This window comes from Eumetopias jubatus, unplaced genomic scaffold (assembly GCF_037043125.1).
Source record: "Eumetopias jubatus isolate StellerSeaLion01/CBP00866 unplaced genomic scaffold, mEumJub1_p1.0 scaffold_15, whole genome shotgun sequence".
Lineage (NCBI taxonomy): Eukaryota > Metazoa > Chordata > Mammalia > Carnivora > Otariidae > Eumetopias > Eumetopias jubatus.
The window spans coordinates 92,744,810-92,768,011 of NW_028274821.1; the positions used below are offsets into that span (position 1 = coordinate 92,744,810).

Sequence of the window (23,202 nt, forward strand, 5' to 3'; positions counted from 1 at the left end):
CTGACCCTCTTTCTGCAGGAGGGAATATGGCCTCCAGAGGCTCTGCGTTCCTCCTTCGGGATGTGGACAGTGCCAGGAGACCCTCCCTGGAGCCAGACCCCACTGAGAGTGTGGCTCTGCTCTGGGTGGGAGGGAGAGACACCCGCTCAACCAGGACGGCGACAGGGGGTGTCTGTGAGGGTCTGTGGGGAGGACGCCGGCGCTGGGGACCCTTGCCTCGGGGGATGTAGATGGGAGGGTAGGCCCATTCAGCCTCAGGTGGAAGCGTCCTGCATGCTCAGAGCTGAGTGACCAGGGCGACCCTGCACCTCTCCGCCCTGTGCTCTGAAGTGTGGCCAGGCAGGGGAGTGAAGACGCCTCTCTTGGGAAAGTTCTGTCACCTTCCTGGTGCTCAGTCTTCTAATTAGTAAGGTGGGGCTTGCACCCTGATCCGGGGCTGAGCAGAGGGTGACACGAGATGCTCGTGGAGGTTAAACAGACTGTCTGAGCAAGGGTGCTCCCTCCCTGTGCCATCCCTGGCCCTCTGTGCCCCGGTTTACCCAGGACTCCTCTAGACCGGGGAGTGGGTCAGGTTCCCTCTTCTCACACTTGTGGGTGTGGAGTCCTCTTACTTCTGGGTGTGATTGCCAAGGGCAGGACCGGCCATCAGCCCTTACTCTCTGAGAACTCTTCATTTTGAACAAGGAGCCGGAATCCGGGTATATTCTGGCGGAGCGCGTTTTCTGTAGCTGGTCCTGATGCGGCTGCCTTGGGGTGTCCCAGCTGGCAGGGGAGGGCATGCTTCCGGGACTGTGGTGAGGATTAAATGGGAGGCCATGAGGTGGGAGGTGCTGCCTTCCCTGGTCTGGGACGTGTCCCTCCCTCCACCCGCCCCGAGAGACGGCGCAAACCCGCTTTCTCCGCGGCTGGTCATGGGCGCACGCCCAGGAGCCCGGGAGCCGGGGCGGGTGGGGCGGGGGAGGCTCAGCCCCGCGAGGTGCCTCCCCGCCTCCTCTTCCTGACACACGCCTCTCTTCTGCCTCCCAGATGAAGAAAGGGTATCAGAAGACTGTTCTGGAGATCGACACACCCAAGGTAGAGCAAGTACCCATTGTGGACATCATGTTCAATGATTTCGGTGAAGCGTCACAGAAATTTGGATTTGAAGTGGGGCCGGCTTGCTTCCTGGGCTAGGAGCCGCGAGCCCGGCCCCCAAGAGCAACCTCGTGACCTCAGCGCGCCGTCTGCAGGCGTCCTGGACAGTGAAGGCCCCTCGTCCCTCCCCCGACCTCGTCTGCGCCTGGCTCCGCACCGAGCCAGACCCTAAACCCACAGAGAGCAAAGGGAAAGAGCCGAGTCCCCCACCCCGGAGCCGAATCACATGACCTAGATGGCCCCCAGCCACCGGGCCCCACCGCTTTGTCAGCCCCGTTCCGTCCCCACCGCTCACCGCAGGGACCGGGACCGGGCCACACCTCCTGCTGCCAAGCCGGCCGATCCGACGCCTGCATGGAGAGGCCGCTGGGCCCGGGCGTGGGGCTGCAGTATTTGGAGATCACTTTTTCTTTTTAAATTCAACTTGAAGATGCGTATTTCCCCTGACCTTCAAAAAATGTTCAGAGGCAAGCCTCGTAAAGGTCAACCCCACCCAGCCAGAGCCTCTGTTTTTAACTACATGATCCATTCATGGGCCAAATGTCATTCTGCATGTGCCTTTCCGATGGATTAAAGGTGCTTTCGTCTTTGTGAGTTTTAAGTAAATATTTGTATTGTATTGTCATAAATGTTCAGTGTCCCCGACTTTCAATCACGCATGTCAGCCCGGCTTTGGTCCCCCTGGGAGGGTGGGGGAAGGGGGAGGTGTCCAGTTCTGGTGAGGAAGGGGCAGCCCTGTCCCCACTGGCCAGGAACGTGCAATAAGGTGGAGGTCTGCCCAGGGCGGCAGGAGGGCACGCTGCCGTTTGAACAGCGGGTGCCCAGGCCCCTATTCAGACAATTTTTTGATGAGCGCTGGATTTTTTTTTTTTTTTAATGGAGAGGAAAAAAAAAAAAAGAACTTGATGCTTTGTCTTTCCTACATGCACTTAGATTAAATCGCGGGCATAAATTAATTTTAATTGCTTCCTTTCCCCATTTTTCTCCCCGAAGAGCCTAATGGGAGAGTGTCCAGGGCGGGGAAACCATACTTTCTGTAGATGATAATTAAATGAAAATTGGTGCTCACTTTTACACTTCTCCTTTGTGGTGCTATCTGTTTTAAGATCTCCTTGAAAGGGGACCCTGGGGTCACCTGGCCGTGCCTCTTCCTCCCGCCTCGCTTGGTCCTGGTCTCTGCCTCCACGGGGCGCGGGTCTCTGCCCATGATGGAGAGGTAGACGCTCGCCACCTTCCTTCCCACTGGGCCCACGTGCTTTTGCGCTCCCAGGTTGCGGCAAGGCCTGTTGCCAGGTGTTAGATTGTGCTTCTGTGATTTGAAAACACACACACACACATATAAGATGCTGCCCGCTCTGTCCGTGATGTGCTGATGAGCAGGTCGTCTTCAGTTTGCCGAATGTTTGGTGCTAATTTCTGTGTTTGTGCTCAGCACTGAGCTGAAGCTGCGTGTGCAGACGGGGAGATGTGCAATGAACTCTGGGGGTCTCTCCGGGGCTGCTGCCCCCCACGAGCAATTTGGAGTTCCACCTGCAAGCGTCCTGGGCGCCGGCCTCAGCCGCCCTGGAGCTCTGGGCTGGCGGGGCTTCTCCACGAGCGAGGGCCGGGGGGCTGCCTTCTGTGGGCAGACGGCCCGATGGACCGGCCAGGAAGGGCCACCCCCTCACTGTGAAAAGCTGCCCTCGTGCAATGCCCTTTCCTTCTGTGCTGGGGGGAGCGGGCGGGGCCCCCGGGCCCTGCTCAGCCCCCTCGGGAGCCGCTGTGACCGACGGCTCTGGTGCTGTCCTCCACCTGCCCTGCCCGCCGGGCCCTGCTTCCCACTGGGGAGACCACCGCAGAGCCCCGTCCCCCTGCCGGGGCATCAGGAAACCACCCACTAGGATTTCCCGCATCCCCGTGGACATGGAGTCTTGCTGTTGCCAAAGAGAAGTGTGGCTTCGAGGTTCTTTGAAGCTCAGGAGGCCGGCATGCGCCAATGACTCTCACATGTGTCTCTTCCAAAGCAAAGCCATATCTGAGGACTGCCGCGCGGTGCCCTGTGGGTGTTGTCTAGGTCATGTGATTCCGTTTTGATTCCTCGTCCCTCTCGAGTCCCCTCTTACACTGTCCGCCTCATCCTCATGGCCCCTTCAAAGCTGTTGTCATTCGTACGGAAGTCAAACGTGTCCCATTCTCCCCAGACCACTTCGCTATGGTATATTGCAATAAAAGTACTTCTTGTATTTGCAAACATTCTCCTGGTATAATTCTTCTTCCTCCTTCTCTCTATAACTGGACACAGGCTGATGAAAAGGGAAAAACCACCAACAGAAAACCCACAGTAAAGGTTCTAGGGCATTGGGCCCTTAAAAACACAATGTCCGATGACACCTGTCCATTGCTTAAGAACCCCATGGACGTGTTCCTGAGTCTTCTCTGTAATGCCCAGGAAGGGGCGTTTTCCAATATTTTAAACCTGTGCGACGAAAAGTCCTTGAAAGAGTTTTTCAATAAATCGAGTTGACTGTTTCCACCCTAAACAGACGTGATTGGCTGTCTTCTTCCGGGTGGCAGCGCCTCCCCCCTGCATGGCAACGCTCACTGTGTGAAGCCGGTTTACAGAGGGCGGAGGGAGGCCGGTGCCGTTCTTGGGGGGCTGGCAGGATGTGGCCGGGCACCAACTCTGTGGGTGCCTCCGCCACTCCTGGGGTTCTAGGCCTTGGCCGTGTGCAGACCTCACCCTCATCCCGGGCCCCTGGCCTGTGTCCCCGAGCCTCCCCACTCTGCTGTCCAGCTACATCTCTGGATCATACTTCGCGGCCCCTTGGAGCTCGAGGGGCTGATCCGGCCACTGACCCCAAGCTCTCCCAGTCCGCAGTTGGGTCTCCCTCTCGCGTGCCACTGGCCTCGTTCCCCCGAGTGGCTGCATCCCCAGTGGACTTGGAGGGAGTCCTCGGCCCACCTGTGAGGAATTTGCAACAGAGAGAGAACCGTGTTTGTTGCTTCAAGCCACGGATATCCAGGAGTGTAGGCTGCTCCACCAAAACCTAGACCCGGTGGTTCTCAAAGTGTGGTCCTGGGACCAACAGCATCGGCATCGTCCCCGCGGTACAGATGCAAATTCTCGGGCCCTTGAGCATCAGATGCAAGGCCTCAGGTGGCCACTACCTTCTCTGTCCAGAGCTCGATGGAATTGGCCCCTGAAAGCCAGAAGCTCTTCTTGCAAAGCCACAGTGTGGCTGACGGCAGGGGAGCCTCCGACCATTGTTTGCCCCTGTGGCAGCTGGCAGGCAGCTTATTCCCAAGGGAAGAAGCCAGAACTGGAAGGGCGGTGGCCAGGCCAGGTGTTCTTGACCGCACTGGAAGGTGGTACAGGGAAGAGACGAGCTCTGGAAGGAGCCGGCGAGGACCCAGGACTTTGAGGGCTGGAGGAGACAACCCTTCGTCAGGATCAGCGTGGACACTGAGAAGCACCGAGGGACATGCCAGGCTCAGCTCAGCCATCACCGGTGTGAGCGGCACATCCTTCGCTTCAAATCCAACAGGCGGGATGTTGGTTACCCTTCGTGACAGGTGTCCTTCAGAGACCGCACCAGCCTAGCCCGAAGGCGTGTGTGGCTGGGACTTCCAGTGCCCCTCGGGCCCTAGCGGCTACACCGAGTGCTCCAGGGTGTACATGAGAGAGGCCTGGTGCTTTCCACTCAGCCTCAAAGGTGAGCTGACTGAGCCTGGGTGTAGAGCAGGGATTGAGAGCCGGGACCTAAGTGAGGCCTGCCTAGGGCGAGGCCCTGCGGAGCCCCCCACTACTCTGTGCATCCCTCTTCATCCTTGAAACCTGCCAAACAAAAGCACCTACCGCTCAGCTGGGCTAAGGGGCACGAGCCGGCAAGTGGGGGTGGCCCTGAGCCCAATGATCCCTGCAAGTGGGCATCCCCGGGGCCGGACTCAGGCACCACTCTCCTGCACCCACCGTACATCCCAATGACTTGTCAGCAGGAGCTCGCCAGACCCCCACAGCCACCGTGTCTGGCCGGGCCCCCTGGAGAAGGCAGTCGAGATGCGACCCCAGCTTTTGCTTTGGCGTCAGGAGAGATGAGATCTTACGGACACGACCGTGTTCCGGCGCGGCCTCAGCTGCAGAGGGCCGATCCTGAGAGCCCCGTCTGTGCGTGGACCCACGGGAGCTGGGTGAGAGCAGTCCTTTCCTGTTAGCGTTCCCGGAGGGCTGTGTCCGCTCTTGTCAGGCCAAGGGAAACACCTGTCGCCGGGAAGGAGCAAGCAGGTCATCGGTCAAGATCTGGAGCTAGAAACTGTTCAAGTTCCCCATTTTGAAAAGTGTCCTCAGTTGCCTTATCCCAGCCCTGCTGTCACGAGGCGGAGGGAGGAATGTGTGAGGACCAGCCCGGCAAGAGGCCTCTGTGGCGGCAGAGCTGGGCTCCAGGGCCCCCGGCGTCGGGACGTGGGTCCCTCCGTACCTGCCAGGGCCCTTGGCCTCCAAGAGCTGAGCCTGGTCGCAGCCTGTCTTGGGCAGTGCCTCCATTTGGACAATAGGGGGGTCACCTATGTGCATGGGCGGGGACACACCTGCCGGCAGAGCCGGCCTGCGCAGCCGGGGCCCAGGAGGGCTGGGAGCCTGGTGATATCCCGGGAGAGCCCCCACGTCTCCTGGGGGCGGGGAAGAGGGGCAGCGCCCGCTCCCAGGGGCTTTCCTTCTGGGAAGGGACTTCTGCAGGAAGCACGCTGCCCCCGCCACCCGCCCCTCGTCCTTGCCCCAAACCCCCCCTCTTGCCCCCAAGAGGTTCTACCGCAAACCTTCTTACATCCGTCTGGGGAATGTGCAGTTTACTGATGGCCGGCCGCGGGCCGGGGTCTGGGGCAGGAGAGGCAGAGTCCCGCCTGCACGGAGCTCTCGTTCCGGTGGAAACATTCGGAAGCAGACAGAAGAGCAGCAAGCCTGTCGGGAGGACAAGTGCTCAGGAAACGTAAAATGCACAGGGGATCGAGGTGTACTTTTTTTCTGAGCATAGACAAAACAGGGTAAAGTGAGAGAAAATGGGCGCCTGTGTGCGGCGTGTGCATGTGTGTGGCGTGCGGGTGCGTGTACATGATGTGTGATGTGGCAGGACCCGTGTTCGGCCCACTCACTCTGGGAGCCGTGTTAGGACAGAGCCAGTGTCCACAGTCACGCAGGTGACAGGTGACCGCGCGGGGACACGCCGACAATGGTCACAGTCTGGATATTTCCAACGTGGAGTCGCAGGGCTTGCCAAGAGAGGTAGGCAGTGAGCGGAACAAGGGGCACAGGGAGGACGCCGGCTCGGGGACAAGACCCCCAGTACCACGTGCAGGTGGGGGCACCCGTTGGCACGCAGAGACACGGCCGCGGCGTGCCCAGAGAACAGAGTGAGGACAGCTGTCTCCGTGACCCAGACTCAGATGCCACCAATGCCCAGCACTCGGAGCCTCCGTCGGCCCGTCTGTGAGATGGGACACCCCGGAGGTCCCTCAGAGCCTAAGACGGGCTGCCTGTGTCCTTGAATGGAGAAGGGGCCGAGGGCAGAGGAGGCGGGTTTCACAAACGGCCCATCGGGCAGGGGACAATGCACGGTTACGGGAGGAAACGGCCCAGTCTGAGGCCGCCACTACTGGGTGTGGGGACACGTGGGTCCTCTGGTGATGTCCACGGATGTCTGCTCACCGATGGCTCCTCTAACTTTGTCTGTCTGTTGAAATCGCCTGTACCACTTCCTAGAGATGCAGATTCTACGTGGAGCCCTAGACCTTCTAAACCAGACGCCCCGGGCGTGCGAGGGGCTGGAACCCCACAGGCGCTGCAATTGGCGGGGGCTGGGACCCCTGCAGGTACAGCCATGTTCATCCCACCCACCCAGACTTCTGTAGGTGGAGCCCCCTCTCCGGGCCTGCCCCAAGATCTGCCCTCGGCGCCCCTGCCCACCTCAGAACCCCCACGGCACCCTTCAGAGCACAAAGTGGGCCGAGCCAGTATCTGCAATGAACTTACCTGCTAAAAACTAACCAGTGGGATCCAAGACATCACTCCGAATAAAGTCAGACATGTCTATGCATAAAGTTATATACAGCTTATATATATGGATACAATAGAAATACCTCGGCAACAGATAATAGACTCAATATATAAAACATAATGCACGAGGAGGTTGCAGGAGCTTTAGCTATTTCTAACTTGAAAGCTGTGTGGAGCATGAAAAAGAAATCTTCAAGTCTGATCCAACGATCTCACAAATGAGACTTTATCATGAGGTCGATTTCAATGGAAAACAACCCGAGGGTCCCCGCAGAAGGGGTGACAAGATCCGTGGCTGCCAGGGGCCCTCTCCCTGCAGCCCCCCTTCCACGCACAGGAGAGCTGCACACGTGCCTTTGCTGCCCCCAAACCGCCGTGCTACCCACCAGCCTCTGCAGGCGCTGGGGTCTGGTCTTGCACCCCAGGCAAGAAAATACCACTTTCCAGCCATCTCCCAGGAGTAAATACTTCAACAAAAGCCACATGCACCAAACATCCTGCCTTTTTCTTTTTCCTTCCCACATTGACAAATGCTATCACAACGGTTTGGGAGAAGTCCAGTTCACGGGCGGATGATGGGAACTGACATGAGCCCTGGTTCAAGGATCCGACTTTCCCTTTTGGATTTCTCAGATTCCTTTTAAAAGTAGGAAGCGCTACACGGAGAACACCTTAGTGTATTTAGAAGACTCCAGTTTCTGGAGCGATGGACTAAGAAACCACTTTCACCATTTGTATATTTATTACTACATCAATCTACCCCCAGACTTAGAGATTCAAAACAACACTCCCATATTAGGTCACATGCCTGTGGTCAGGCATCTGGACACAGCTCACATGGATCCTCACTGTGGGGCCTCAGAAAATGGTAGGCACGGTGCTGGCCCTGGCCAATGTCTCATCCGGGGACCTGACCAGGGAGAGATCTGCTGAGCTTGCTCCCATCGTTGGCAAGACTCGTTTCCTTGAGGGCCATCGGACTGAGGGCCCCAGGTCTTCACGGACAGCTGGCCAGAGGCCTCTTGGGGCCTTGCATGGGGCTTTTCCAACATGGCAGTGCGTCATCAAAACCAGCAAGGATGAAAATCGGCTAGCCAGATGGAAGCACAATCTTCTGTAGTCTAATCATAGAAGTAACATCCCATCAACTTTGCTATGTTCTCTTAGTTGGAGGCAAGTCCACCGTCTAGCCCACATTTAAGGAGAGGGATTACCCAGTGTGAGAATACCAGGAGTTGGGGGACCACTGGGGCCAGCTTGGGCTCTGCCTACTGTAGCATTCCTGAGGTGTGTATGCAAATACTGGATGTGTTCCTTGACAACTTTGTGACCTGAGGCAAGTTTCTTAGCCCCTTATGTGTGGGGACAGGTCAAAAATGAGACGCTGGCTGCCGGGTCCTCATCTGTAAGACAGAGGTAGTTGGTGTTTCGAGAGGCTATAGGGTCGAATGAGATACGCAGGAGAAGCACTGTGTACTGGATCCTCAGCACCAGTTTCCTGTAATCACTCAGCGTCCCCAGTATCCAACCATAGCTGTGCTACTTGCCCATTGCTCTCAGGATGCAGGGCATCACACCTCTAACATTAATCAATGAGCAACCTCTAAGTGTCAAGCACCTCTCAGGTGTACAGGCAAGAGCATCCTGTCGCAATGAGCTTGGGGACATCTGAAGAGACCGGACCCACGGCTAGCACTCCAGAGGACCGCCCAGGGATGATCAAGTCACTTCCAAAAGCCTGTGGTTCCAAAGCCACAGGCTAGCGGACGGGTCTGCTCCGAGTGGGCTGGAGTGTGCACCCGGAGGAGGTGTGGTCTCGCCTGGGACAGGAGAGTAGAATTTGCACATGTACAGAGGACGTCTTTGGAATTTCTCGTGCAAACCTCTGCCATATCTGTCTGTCTGCAAAACGACTGTTTGGGCTGAGTCATGGAGGGGGCCCTTTTCCCTTGAAGGCTGGCTACTGGAGCCGATCCCTTGCGGTGGATATCCCAGAGGAGGAGAAAGGAAAATGAGGAGAGGTGGTTGACCATGGCTGGGCAGAAAGAGCCCCGTTTTCCATACCTGCAGCTGAGGCAGCCTGGGTGGGCCTCAGGGTGCATGGCATCAGTTCACCCTCCTCCAGCCCCCACCTTGGCCCACTGTAAATGCCACCGGGGTGTGTATAGGGAGGGGCTGCAACCCCCTGCCTTCAGCTCAACATGCACGTGGAAACACGGAACTCAGGTGTTCAGTGTGAGTCTCCAGGGCTCCACTGCCTGGGAGGCCTCAGTAGGCTGCCACGAGGGGCACAAGCTCAGAGAAGGGGGTCCCCACAAGTACCCAGTGCCAAGAGGCTTCATGGAGGAGAGGATTTGGCCCAGGTCTCGATGATGAGTTGGATCTGACTCTGCACTGCATCTGGTGACCCTCGTCTGGGGGAGAGCCCCCCTGCTGGGGTGCGTCTCCTCTCCCGGGGGCTTCCCAGGACCAGAGGGGTTAACACCCAGCTGGCTGGGTGGCAACTGGCAAAATTCCTTGCTGACCCCCAGCCATGGGACACCAGATGCAGTGCTGGCTTCCCCAAGTTCTGTGGGCTTCAGTGCTGCCAGGGAAATGCACGAATCCCACCACGTGCTCCCCTAGACTGGTGGGCCTCAGCGGCTCATGGCTCTGACTCAGCTCCCCGGAGTCTTGTCCACATGGCCCTTGTGATGGCCATGGCAGTCACGGAGGGGGGGCCTGGCACATCATACGGACTGTGTGAGTGAGGGTTAGTCACCATCACCCCTTTGTGCACGTCCTGTAGAGGCAGAGCCTGGCAGAACTTTAAGTAAGAGACCAGCTTGGCCCAGACTTTGGTTCTGGTGGCAATCAGTCGGGAGTGGAGTGGACTGTCCATCAGGGCTCCATATCTAGGCTCATGGAGGCCACAGAGAGTGTGGATCTGGGGCTCGATGTCGGGGGCTCCTAGGGCCACATGAAGTGAGAGATTTGAAGTTCAGGAAGAGGGACTGGTCATGGGCGTCGAGAGGGCACTTCTCCATCACACTCAAGGAAAGCCTGTGGAGGCAGGGCCTGGCAGTCCCTGGAAAGTGTTGGCCCATGGCTCTCACTCTTGAGCCTGTATCAGAGTCACGTGGAAAGTTTGTCCCGTTCAGTGTGGGAGTGGGTCCCAGGTTTCCCGCATTAGCCAGCACCCCCCCCCCACCCTGGCTCCGACTGATGACCTGCTCCTTTATCCTGACACCCTGCTCCTTCAGATCCACTGAGTTCTCTTCCCCCTTCTGTACAACGCGACCTGAAATGTGGCGTATCTGACTCATGGCTTTCAGTTCTCTTCTCAAAGGCCACCTCTTCAGGAACAAAGAGCTTAGAGAACCCATGCTTCAGACTCCTAGCGTCTGAAAACTGGAAGGTAGCTTACATTGTATCAACTCTCCTGCCAATAGAAGCAATAAGTTCTAGAGTATCTGTGAAAACACAAACTATTTAAAGGCAGTGCTGAGTGACAAAAAGCAGAAACTGGATGTGGGGTAAGCCATAGAGAAGGAAGGGAGCATGTGGGTTAAATGTGCCATCCCCCCGACTTTCCCCTGAGGGCCCTCCCTGGTCCCTGTGAGGCAGGGGGAGCTTGCTCCGGCAGAAGGAGGCTGTCTTAGCAGGCTAGGGACTTGGAGTCAGAGATCCAGGCTACAGAGCAGGGGCATGAGCTGGGAAATCCTGAAACCAAGGAAGCCACGTGAGGAAGCCCCCAAAGCTGGTTACGCCAGCCTCCCCTGTCCATGGCTGACCGCTGAGGGGAGCCACGGGCACAGCTGAGCAGAGACACCAGCACTCCCCATGCCCGGAGGCTCCTTGAGGTCAAGTGCGGTCATTTCGATGGATCTGATGACCACGTCAGGCTTTCTGTTGAAACCCCAGGAGACCGAACCCTTGAGTAAAAGGATGATATCCGAGGACCAACATTATCCCCTAGGGTTAGGGACAGAAGAGGGCCAACCTCACAAACCTGGGCCCAGAGCTGCCAGCACAGAGCTCGGCTCTCTTCTGAGAAAGAGCACAGAGTCCTGAGTCTCTGCAACAGCGTGTCCACAATGTCTCGCATAGAATCAAGGTTTCCTAGACACTCAAGAGAAGGAAAATGTGACCCATGACCAAGAGGGAAAAGTCAATAGAAACAACTGAATGATGCTTCAGATGTTGGAATTTATAGACACAGACTACAGAATAAGTAGATAAATGTCATATAATATATAAGAAAAGATGGATGTCGTGGCTGAAGAAGTGAGGGATTTTAAAAGAGATAAGGAAACTTTATGAAATGGACCAACGGTAAATATTAGAACTAAAAAATTGTCATCTCTGAACTACAAAACATCATCGAATGGACACTACAACTCTGAAAACATGTTGCTTTACCCAAACCGAAACGTGGAAGACAAGGCTTTGTAAAAAGTGAACAAAACCTTAATTAATGAGAAGGTACCAAGCGGAATGGCAAGAAGAGTATAGGTGCTGCCAAAAGCAGAGAGGGGGAATGGGGCAGAAGAATATATGAAGAAATGTTCGCCCCGAATGTCTACATTCAACCAACAGCATGAATCTCCAGATCCAAGAACTCCGTGAAGCCCATGCAAGGGAAACAGAAGGAAAATCACCCCCAGACAGACTGCTAGAAACCGCAGGGGATGAGAGACGGGAGACGCAGGCAGCAGGGACGCAGTGGGGGCCACACCAGAATGGGGGTGGGGTGGGGGTAGGGGGCTTCTCCTGGGGGCAGAGGGCAGTGGAAGGATGGCCAGAGGTGCTGAGAGGCAGACATTCTTCACTTAGAATACAATTGTCACACAGCTAGGATTCATGAGTGAAGGTGAAGTAAGGATACTTCCAGACAATTAGAAGAGGAGGAAATGTGTTGCCTGCAGACCCACGTTCCCCGAAACGAGGAAGGAAGTTCTTCTGGCAGATGGGAAATCATTCCAAGTGGAAATGCAGATCCTGAGGAAGAAAGGAAGAGCAGCAGAGATGGTAAATATGTATGAAATACTTCCCGCCCCTCCCCCTTAAAGAGGCTGTTAAAGGACGATTGAATTTTTAAGATACAAATAATCAAAATACATTTCAGGGGCTCATAACATATGTAGCAGCAAAATCCATAACAACTATAGGAAAAGGATTGTGGGACATTCGGACGTGAATCGTGACCTGGCTTTCTGGTCACCCGAGGGGGACAGTGATGATGTGAGCTGCATTGCGTGATTCCCCGCACAACCACTGAATGTCACACAAAGAGGCAGAGCCAAAGAGTCAAGGCAGAGAGAGCGTGAAACACCGAGAAAGCCAGGTCAACCCGACGAGAGCGAGGCGAGAACCACGATGCGATGGCAGGTAAAGAGCAAGATGGTAGACGCAGCCCGACCGCGTCCAGGGTTGCGCTGAGCGGCACGGAGGAGAACCAGGGCCCCATGATACGCCGCTTATGAAACTGCATCTCCAGGGAACACCAGGATGCAAGTCGGTGACTGAGTGGAAAAGCGTCACGATGCAAACAGTGACCTCGAAAATGCACTCTCTGGGGAGTGTCAGGCCTTTGTCCTGCGCGCTCAGCAACACCCACTCCCCCACCCCCGCCGCTTCTCATAACCAGGCTGCCTCCCTCAGCGTTCCCAGTGCTCAGACGGGGCCGCAGCACCCGGCCGCCCGAGGACACAGGGCGGGAGGGAGGCACGTGCCCCCGGTCCGAAGCCGCCCCCGCGGGGTCCTCTGAGCTTGGCTGGAGTGACGATGCCCCTGCAGAGAGGGTCCACACATGGAAGGTGGCGGAGACGGCCGGTGGAGGAGATGTGGGTCCCGGAGTCCCCGTGGGGAGGAGGGGCGCCCAGCCAGGAGCCCCCACAGTGGGCTGACATCACTGCTCGGTGGGAAGCCACAGAGATTTCAGGTTTCTCCTGTTTCTGGCTGAGTCACCGTCGATGATACTCTGTGCACACGTCCTTCGCAGCGCACATGTTTTCTCAAATTATATCATATCCTAGCACATTATTATTGTTTATTTGTTGGTCTGCTTGTTTGTGTTCTGCCTTCCTAAGAGTGCTTCCCGCGGTGTCCCAGGCACAGACCAGCACCTGGCACATAGTAGCTGCTCACTAAACATCCCTCCTCGCTCTTGCTTGTGGGGCCGATCCAAGCCACGTCCCCATGCTCTCGCCCGAGAAATGTCACCAACAGTGACAGACTCCTGGACTGTTCTGGAGCATGGAGAGCCCGCAACAAGGCAGCCAAGAAAGGACTTCAGCTTTTGATCCTCAAGCCCAGATGGGTCTTTCGCTTACTATCGAGTGGACTTTCAGCTCCAGCAGGAGCCTCCAGAGGGGAAGTGGGACTGTCTAGTTCCTGCGAAGAGGCTTCTAATGAGCGGTGGGCGGCGAGCTGATGGAGCCCTGGACCTGGAGCCTGAGCACAGACTTCCAAGCCTCTCACCGGGAGACTGGACAGAGGGTGGAGGACAGATGGAGGGAGGCGAGGGAGTGGGGGCGTGGGCATCCACAGACTCCGGGGAGCCGGGTTCTAGTCCTGGTGCTCGGGTAACAGGCTGTGTGGCCCCCAGAGCGGCCTCCTTCTTTCTCTGGGCCTCAGATCCCGCATCCATGACCAGAGACGCCCTCCAAGGTGCAACGGCTCACCTGGGCCTGACCCCTGCCCTGTGGACTTATGTCCCCTCTGTGGTGTTTCACGGCTGGGTCCTGTTTGGCCTCTTGCACAGAGATGACCACTCCTCGGGCTACTGTCTTTACGGTGAGTTCACATGGGATTTGTTCAGTACTTACAATTGTCACTTCAAAAGTCCAGTGGTTTCCTTAAGCTTTTAAGTTTGATTTACTCTGTATATAAGAGGCACATTTTCATGACTGTCTTTAAGGAGCCTATGAGAAATCCTTGTTCCATTCCCTGACTTAAGAAATCTCAGCTGAAATCATCATCAGCGTGTTCGCAAAATAAATATATCCCAATTTGTGTTTTAGCAGTTAGTTGTCTGCCATTATTGGAAGCTTCGGGGCATCAGGTAATTTTTAGAAGTCTAATCGTGCAAATAGGTGAATGTGCGGAATGTAGGGGTCTCTTACCTGTTTCAGAGCTAAATACACAGGACTATTTCCTCAGAAAATCCCCAACCGGGTCCGAGCCTCAAGGTCCCATTTTCAGTTAGATTAGCACGTTGTTGCGCTAACAGGCCAGATTCTCTTCAATGTTGCCAATACTCAAAACACCAAATTGCCGTGGATTGCTTTACGCTACACTATCAGCATGGTGCATTTTGGTGCCTCGACCTGTCTACACCCTGTGGGAGGACAGTCCCCGCTCGTGGAGCCAGTGGCCTGGCTGTCTGCGTCTGTCCTGCCCTGAACGTCGAGAGCAGGCCCCCGAGGGACGTCCCTCCCGCGGGTCCCCAGGGAGCGCGCCTCTCCCCGCCGCGGACCAGTCCGAGTTGACGGTAGTAGGACATGCCACCCCAGGATAGGCCACGTTGGCCTGTGGCTTAATCAGCGATTGCGGGCCCTTGAAAAAGAGGATACGTGAGGAGAGGCTTTCCCTGAACGGCCTCACCCACCTGAAGGCAGGTTCTCCCCAGGAGCCTGGACGCCACCCCTCCGGGAGTTCTGCCAGCCAGCCAGGAGGCCAGGGGTGACCCCACACACAGACAGCGGTCCCAGACCACCAGACCTTTGAGGTTCCTCCAAAGCCGGGTCCCCTCTCCTGAAGCCAGGTCCTCTCCTCAAGGGCCTGCCCCTCTCCTGCCCCTAGTACGACGGCACCTGGGCCCGGAGGCTAAGCCGCCCGGGGCAGCTTAGTCACCAGTTTCCCTGCGCGTCTCCCTGGCCAACCCCCAAGAGGACGATCTTTAGACACCAACAGGCAGGCTGGCCCTTCCCTGCACACGGCCTGGGGCCTTCCCCTGGGGACAGTGTCCCTGCCCAGAGGAAGCGAGGACCATTACACTGGACGCTCGTTAGGTAGGGTGTGAGGCTGTGTCGTCCCTGGCTGGCGCGCAGGCCTCAGGAGGAAGTGGCCACCGGTGTGAGAAAGCAAGCCAGCGGTCAAGGTGGGCGGCCGGGCCTCACAGAAGCCAGGGCGCTCCCGCGGCCGCGCAGACCAGAGCCATGGAGCAGGGAGGAGCTGCTGCGGCCGCCGGACCCGCCGTCACGCTCGCCATCACGCTCGCCATCGTGCTCTCGTGCACTGGGGCCTGGGCCGCCGCCGCCGACACCTGTCCCGGTGAGTCAGACGCCGGGTGAGCCGTCCGGACATGGATCCGGTGCTCGGCCAGCCGGCAGCCTCCACTTGCATGCCAGCCTCGCACTCGGCCCGCCGCCAACATTCCTTCATATTCCTCGTGATAGCACACATTACGTGTCATTTTCCAGAAGAGGAGGCTGTTGGGCAAAGGAGAGGCAGCCTCACCCAGAGGTGATGGGCACTGCTCTGAAGTCAGACCCGCTGGGCCCGCACCCTGGCCTGTGCCGTCGGCAGAGGACCCTGCAGAGGCTTCCTTCTTCTCCGGGCCCCAGGGTCCACGAGCCGGGGGGCGATCACCAGGGTCCACGAGCAGGGGGGAGGTCAACAGGGTCCACGAGCCGGGGACCTATCACCAGGGTCGAGGACCAAGGGCGCAATCAGCAGCGTCCAGGAACTAGGGGGCAATCACCTGACGTAGGAGCAGGGGCGATCGTCAAGTCCCGACCCGTGGGTTGTGTGCAAAGGTAGAGGGCGGATGCCGCCCGGGTCAGACGGTGTGCCTTGGCATGGCGCGGGGACCTCACACCGTGAGCCCCGCGGTGTCCCTGAGGTGGCAGGTCAGGGCAGGCTCCGGAACGCCTCTCCCTGGCTGGCGGCTCTCATGAGCCCTCCCACCTGCACTGAGCTGTGGGAGGTTCTGGCCCGGGCGGGACAGGCACAGGTGTGCTACCAAGTGTCCAAGGGCCACACCGTGCCTTGGCTAGCCAGGGCTGGCGGGACGGAGAACGTGACTGACACTCAGGATCCCGAGAGAGGTCTGCAGGGCGTGAGGCCCGACACACACGTGAGACCCTTCAGGGGCTATCATGGGACAGTTTGTTTCCCTAAACTTGTCTTGTTTCTTAATGTGTCTAAAATTGCCAAGTATTCTTTTTTAATGAGAAAAACTTAAGCAAATTTTAAAAATGAAGTCTACATTGTTCTGACAGTGAGGTGAGGACATAAGAGACCCCAGATGGTGGCACAGCCCTGTCCCCTGCAGGAGCCTGTGGTGTCCAGGCGGCCTCGGGCCATCCCCAGGCCTCAGGCCTCGCACGAGGACGTTTTAGGTTTATCAGCGACACAATGAAACTCCACGAAGTCAATAAACCTCCTCTCCCGGGTCGGTGGCCCCTTGTGTCCTTGAAGCCAACACGTCTCTCTCCAGGCGACCCACAGGGCCCCCTTCTGGCTCAGAAATTCTGTGAGCACATGCCTGAGGTCTGGGGGTGAAGTTTCCATGTTGACCCCCAATCCCCCAAGTTTCTTCTCACTATTTATCGTTATTATTTACTGAAAGTCCCCAGTGTTCAGGGAAGCTCTTAGTAAACGCCACGGACCCTGCTCAGGTTATACACATGCGGCTATGTCTAATGATAGCGCTCTGCCTGTCCATTGGAGCTCAGAGGACGCAAGCCCAGAGGGCTTGATTGACTTGTCCCGGGACACACAGCACCGGGGAGCTGGGTTGCCCTCAGGCAGGGGGGCCCCAAGGCCATTCCCTCGGGCCTGACCAGCACCCACAGCAGGGCGGAGGGGGGATAGAGCAAGTCTATTTACACCAGAGGCAAAAAGCCCACTTCCAGCCTGACCTTCAGGGGTCCCCAGAGGTCTGCCCCGGCCCGAGGTCACCACGCAGGCAGAAGCCTCGGTCAGCCGCCCGTCTGCGGGATCTGCTGAGCCGCCAGGCCCAGGAGGAAGGCACCGACTGTCACTTGGTGTTTCTCTGCAGAGGGGAAGGTGGTGGGGCTGGGGGGCTCCGACAAGCTCAGCATCCTCCGAGGCTGCCCGGGGCTGCCCGGGGCCGCGGCGCCCAAGGGAGACGCAGGGGTCAACGGAGAGAGAGGTAGGTGCAGCGGGCGCGGGGTGGGGTGACGGGGGCCCTGCTCTTCTCCAGCTACACCCGGGGTCGAGCATCTCCCCACCCCTCCGGCTGGAGCTCAGGCCTGGCCCTGTGCACAGCCAGTGTCAGAGCCACGTGGCTCCTCTCTGGGTGGAGTCAGACCCTACGTGGAGGGGCTCGGGAGGACCCTAGCCGGGCGCTGGGCACGGGGCCAATCTGGCTCGCCCCGCCCGGGACCCCACTGCAGGAGAGCGTGGCCGGCTCCTGCGGGTACCAGGGGGAGGGGGTCTCCCAGGATGTGCCCCGAGACCCGGGTCCCCGAGTGGACGGAAGGCCTCGGCGAGGGCGGCACGGGCCTGGGCCCACCACACAGAGCTCAGCAGGGGCAGGAATCCGCGCGGGCCTGGGGCCTGGACTCCAGGTGACGGCCTGGTCCCCACCCTTGTGCCCGGGGCTGCTCCGTCCACCCCAAGGCAGCGGTTCTGTGGAGAAGTGGCCCTGGGCGGACCTCAGTACTTGGGGCAGAGAGCTCACATGCAATTGTGGCGGCCGCACCTTTGCCCCTGATGCCCGTGTCCTTGGAATTGGCAGGAGCACCTGGTTCCCCTGGAGTCCCTGGGAAGGCAGGACCAACGGGACCCAAACGTAACAACATGAGGAAGAGCGAGGACCCCTCGGCGGACCCCGGGCTCTGTCCCTAGAGAGATGAGAGAGGAACACAGAGATTCAGGGAGACAGGGAGCCAGGGAGGTGGCCAGAGGGAGAGACGGGGTGGGACGGGGGGCAGACAGAGGGACGGGGGGGGCGGCACCCATTTCCATTCCCAGGGAGCCTCGAGCTGGTGCATGAGCAGGGTCCTGATCCAGGAACTTGGCCCACAGTGCCCTCTCCTTCCCGGGGGCAGGATCCCAGGCCTCGGGGTCCACTCCCCGGCTTGGAGACCCTGGCCTTTGAACCCTTGGAGACCCAGAGAGCAATGAGGGTGTGCTGCCCAGAGCAGGAGGCCTGGGGCTCGGCCCCCGCTGTGCTTCCCGCCGGCCCCTGAGGGCAGAGCAGCTGGGTGGTGTCCAGAGCGCTCACGCGGCCTCTCACCGACCACACTTCCCCGCATCGGGGGCCCCATCCTCCCGTCTCTTCTCCAGGAGACCGCGGGGAGAAAGGGGAGCTCGGCTCGCGGTCCTGGGGGCGCCTCGGCAGGCTTGTCCACGTGGGGGACCCAGAGCCACAGTCAGCTGGCAGCTTCCCCTGGGGAGGGGCTCAGACCCAAGTCCCTCTTCTGTCAGCGAAACGGTGGGAGGCGTGCAAGGTCTGGCTCAGGGCTCGGTTTGATGGCCCGGTCGGCGAGGGCCCGAGCCCAGCGTCTGCCCGCGTTGGACCCAAGTGACGGTGAGACAACATTACTGCCGACTGGGGACGCTTCACGGACTTTCCCTCCTATCCATTCTCACTTCGTTACCAAATTGTAAGAGTCAGAGGAGCAATTCGCAAACTCTAAACACAGTCAGGAACTCCGTGCACATACAAGAGCGCAGGAATGGGGCGCAGACCCGAATGCCCAAGGCCCCAGCGCTCTCCCCAGGCGGAGGCTCGGAGGGACAGCGGGTGGAGCTGACAGCGACCAGAGACCGGGGCGAGTCCATACCCGCGCCACTGAGGCCCGGGGGCCCTCAGGAGATGGCCGGCACCGGGTGCACACAGTGACCCTGAGTGACAGCGCTGCCCCACGGCCCCCAGCCCAGGCTGGACACGGGGGACCCAGCAGAGCCGCTTCCAGGCACGGGCAGTCTGGAGCCCATCCCTGGGACTGGACGGTCTGCCCCGGACAGATCCCGATCCTATTTGCATTCTGTATGCCGGCCGCCGAGCACCTGTGGCTGAAGGGGACGGGGGCGCCCGTTTCCAGACCGTGATGGGTGCGTCCTCTCCCCACAAACAGGAGAGCCTGCGCATCAGTCCTGTGACGCAGGTGCCTGACCACGCCGCCGACCTCCCCACGCTTCCCGCCGCCCACAGGCCAGCCCCACACTGCCCCGCTTCCAGAATCCAAGGACCACACGCTCTTAGACACGTTTCCCTCCCTCGGCTACTCAGCAATGGGCAGCCAGCACCTGGCAATGTTCTCAAGAAGCTAAAATGTGCCCTGAAGGCCAGGGGTCCAGGGACTAAGGCGGGGCGGGCCTGGGAGGGGGTGATGGCCATCACGGCCGCGCGACCCGCGGCTCGGGGTCGGTCCAGGCCCAGGGTCCCCCTCCATCCGTGTAGACGCCCCCCATCATCGCCCCGCCCAGGGCTCCCTGCCTGACATCAGCCTCCGGGTCCGTCCCCAGCGCCTCGGACGCTTAGGGAGCTGCTCACGAGGGGGCACTTTCTGAGCGGCGGGAACACCGTCTACCTGCCCGACTGCCGGCCCCTGCGCGTGCTGTGTGACGTGGACACAGACGGCGGGGGCTGGACCGTGAGTGTCGGCACCGGAGACCGCCCAGTGGAGCAAGGGGGAGGGCGGGCTCTGCCTGGGGATCCCACAGAGCAGTTCGGCCGCCCGAGGGGGGACACTCTCGGGTGGCCTTTGTCAAATTGTCCACATCCCCCGTGAGGCTGACCCGACCCTCTGGCCCAGGCCGGGGCGAACCAGACACCTTGGTGGGGGGCGAACTCTACGGGAGGGAGTGCAGACTCTGGGGCGCGGCCCGACAGGAGCCCACACCTCCAGCTGTTTGGCTTAGGACGTGTCACCCACCCTCTCTGTTCCTCTAGTTCTCCCCTCCCTCGGACGTGGGCTCAGTACACCCCTGGGGTCTGAGATGAGCCCCACAGCCATGCCAGGCTCTCGGTCGGGGTGTTCCCTGAGCGACGAGGCCTCCTCCAAGGTGGTGGGGCCCCTGAGCCGTGGACCCCAGCCGGGCCCCGGTCCCCGAGCCCGCTCGCCTTCCCTAGGTTTTTCCAGCGAAGGAGCGACGGCTCCGTGGATTTCTTTCGAGACTGGGCCGTGTACAAGAAGGGCTTCGGCAGTCAGCTGGGGAGTTCTAGCTGGGGAATGACAACATCCACGCCCTCACCGCCCAGGGTACGTCCCTGACCTCCACCTGCCCCGGACCTGAGCCTGGCCCCGCGGGGCTGAGGAACACACCCCTCCTCCTGCTGGGGTGCATCTGAGCGGGACCCATTAGTTCTGTGCCCCCCGGCCCATGCGTGGGAGCCCTGCCGTGGTCTCACACATCAGGTCGGGTCACGTTAGGACCAAGGTGAAGGACTCTGGCAGGCATGCACCCCAGCCTGCACGATCTGGATGAGGGCAGGGTCTTTACCCTCGGGCTCGTCTGCCCAGAGCGTCACTTGTCGCTGTCCTGGGGAGGCGGCCACCAGTCCCTGCCCAGTCCGCCCTGGCCGACTCCTGAAACACCTGCTCCAGCGGGTACCCGACCTTCCCACATGCAGGGACGCCACCGCGGTTAGGGCAGGTGTCTGCGAGTGATGTCAGAGCCCGCCGGGAAAATGCACACGTGCATGTAGAGTAGCGTCGTGTTCCAGCAGATGAACAGGAAGAGGGGATTACAGGTGCAGTAGAAGGACTCTGGGGAAGTGGTGTTCAAGTCCTTCATATAACCAAGGACTTCTTCCATGATCGTGCAGACCTTCCCTGCCTGCCAAGTTCAGACAGTCCCTACACGCTTTCCTAAATTCCCACCTCCCGGCCCTGGGGACAGAGGGTCCCTCTGCTGGGACCTCATAGCCTTTCTGCCCCAGGAACCAACGAGCTCCGTGTAGACCTCGTGGACTTTGAGGGTAACCGCCGATTTGCCAAGTACAGCTCATTCCAGATGGCGGGCGAGGCCGAGAAGTACAGGCTGGTCCCGGGAACCTTCGCTGGGGGCGGCGCGGCTGAGTGTCCACCCTGGGCCGAGGGGCCTGGGCTGCAGTGCAGAGGGGACCTGCTTCCCCTCCTGGCTCTGCCTCGTCTGTGGGGAGAGAGGTGGCGGCAGCCAGACGTGGCTCTCCATCCATCCATAGGTGAAGGAAGTGTCACCCGCACCTCATGGTGCCAACAAAGCCCTTGTGACCCATTTAGTACAAAGTCCGGGAGAACTGGTATTCTTATTTACCGCCATTATTGACACCAACAGGGGCCCGCTGCTAATGTGGCCCATTTCTGTGGAGCTGAGTTCCTGCTTCATGGTGCCTGGCGCTGTCTGCTGAGCAACCTAGGAGTCCAGGGCCACGAGTGGCCTCCCTCCAAGTCAGGGTGCCTGCCAGCTGGCAGGGACAGAGGGGATGACGGATGCCAAGGCCACTGTACCAGAGAGCAAGTGTTCCCCGGCACCCCCTAGAGTTGTGCAGTACACGTCTTGCACCCCTGGACAGGACACGTTCCTGCCTAGACCTAGGATCCAAGTAAAACGGCCCACTCTCCCTCTGTGCAGGGGACTCCCTGTCAAACCCAACAACCTCGCCTTCTCCACCAAGGACCAGGACGACTCAAGTCTAGAAAACCGTGCTGAGCGCTGCGAGGGGGCCTGGTGCTATTATCCGTGTCACCTGTCGAACCGCATCGGTCTCTACCTCCGGGGGGCTCACAAGACCTTTGCAAACGGCAGGAACCGGAAGTCGGGGAAAGGCTGCCTCTACAAGGTGTCAGAGATGAAGGTGCGGCCCGTCTAGCGCAGGGCGGTCCACGCACACAGGGGCCGCAGGCAGGGCTGGTCTGGTCGCTCCCAGGGGAGGGAGCAAGGGCTTGGGGCCCTCACCCTCTTCCCTCTGGGACCCTCTCTGCTTTGTGCCTTTCACCCGCACTAACGCCCTGTCTCCCATCTGCGAGGGTGAGAGCAGGGACCCCGGATCCTGGCAGCCACGCACTTTCTCAATAGAGACGTTTGCTTCCACGCTCGGCACACGTGGGCCCCCATCGCTTGCCTTTCCCCGACCAACCGACCGCTGGTCACGCCGCCTCCGTTTGTTTGTTCGCGCCCCACCGTGGGCGCTGAGGGTGTTTCTGGGGGTTTCAGGTCAGGAGTCGGCACACGGGGCCTGTGGCCGTGCCCCGTTGCCTCTGTGCTCGGTGGCCGCGGTCGGTGGTCCCGTGGCCTTTATTCTGCTGACAGAGCAGAGTGGCGGAGACACAGACCATGGGACCACGACCACCAGCCCTAAAATCTTCCCCAGGCAGCCCGTGAGAAAGTGTCCGCTGACCCAGGCTCAGAGGTGACCTGGCCTGTCCCAGGCCCCAGCCCCGGGCCCAGCTCTCCCCACTCGGCCTCACGGTCCCGCTCCCGGCTTCCCTGGTTCTCACTGAGACACCCTCCGACGTGGAGCAGGGCTGACCATAGGCCTGGTGGTCCCTGAGCAGGAACAAGCCGGAGGCTGAGTAAGGCAGCATGTGCGGGTGCTCTGAGCTGCCCGGGGAGAGGCGCTCCGCCCGAAGTGTCCAGCGCCAGGCCACCCCACACCTGGCCAGCCGGCCCCCGGGGCGGGGACAGGTGCCACGTGAGTGGGCAGGCCATCTGAGAGCCCTAAGAGGCATTAGCCCGGGAGCCAGTGTCTGCCGAGCAGGCTACCCAGCCCTCTCTCCCCACCCCGCCACCCTCCCCGCCCTGAGGGGACCGCATCCTCAGCCTGGGCAGTGGGTCCCCGCAACGGCTGGCACGTGGCCCTTCTTTGCTCCTCGGGTCCCCCTAGCCCCCTTGTGACCACTGTGGCTTTGTGGTCTCCTTGCAGAGAATCTGGGAGGGCCCAAGGGGGATCCCACCTTCCTTGCCCCCCAGGGTCCCCTCGGGGGGGCGCTTAGCTGGTCTAAGAACCACACAGGGCTTGGAGCATGTGGGGTGCGTGCCGTGTCCGGGATCCTTCCGGGAACGCGGGCGTGGTTTTCTCTCCTTTCCTGGAGGGGAGCCGTGTCCCGAGGCTCACGAGCCTGTGCTTGGCCTGGGGCTCCCTGAGCCGCCCCTGCTCT

The 23,202-nt window shown here is 59.5% G+C and overlaps 2 protein-coding genes across 3 annotated transcripts in view; both read left to right on the forward strand.

Moving 5' to 3' along the window:
- Positions 1-1,248, forward strand: part of COL5A1 (collagen type V alpha 1 chain) — a 151,691-nt gene extending 150,443 nt beyond the window's left edge. For both annotated transcript variants that reach the window (XM_028093425.2, XM_028093426.2), the window contains exon 66: positions 1,027-1,248. In XM_028093425.2, the coding sequence (XP_027949226.1) occupies positions 1,027-1,173 (147 nt within the window). In that variant the 3' untranslated portion in view covers positions 1,174-1,248. The remainder of the gene's footprint in view (positions 1-1,026) is intronic.
- Positions 1,249-15,300: 14,052 nt separating this feature from the next.
- Positions 15,301-21,914, forward strand: FCN1 (ficolin 1). Its single transcript, XM_088018831.1, is given in 9 exon segments — positions 15,301-15,415; positions 17,148-17,261; positions 17,850-17,903; positions 18,401-18,434; positions 19,521-19,714; positions 20,195-20,269; positions 20,272-20,322; positions 21,003-21,141; positions 21,677-21,914. Coding segments are annotated over 9 exon segments (1,014 nt in total).
- Positions 21,915-23,202: the final 1,288 nt, after the last annotated feature.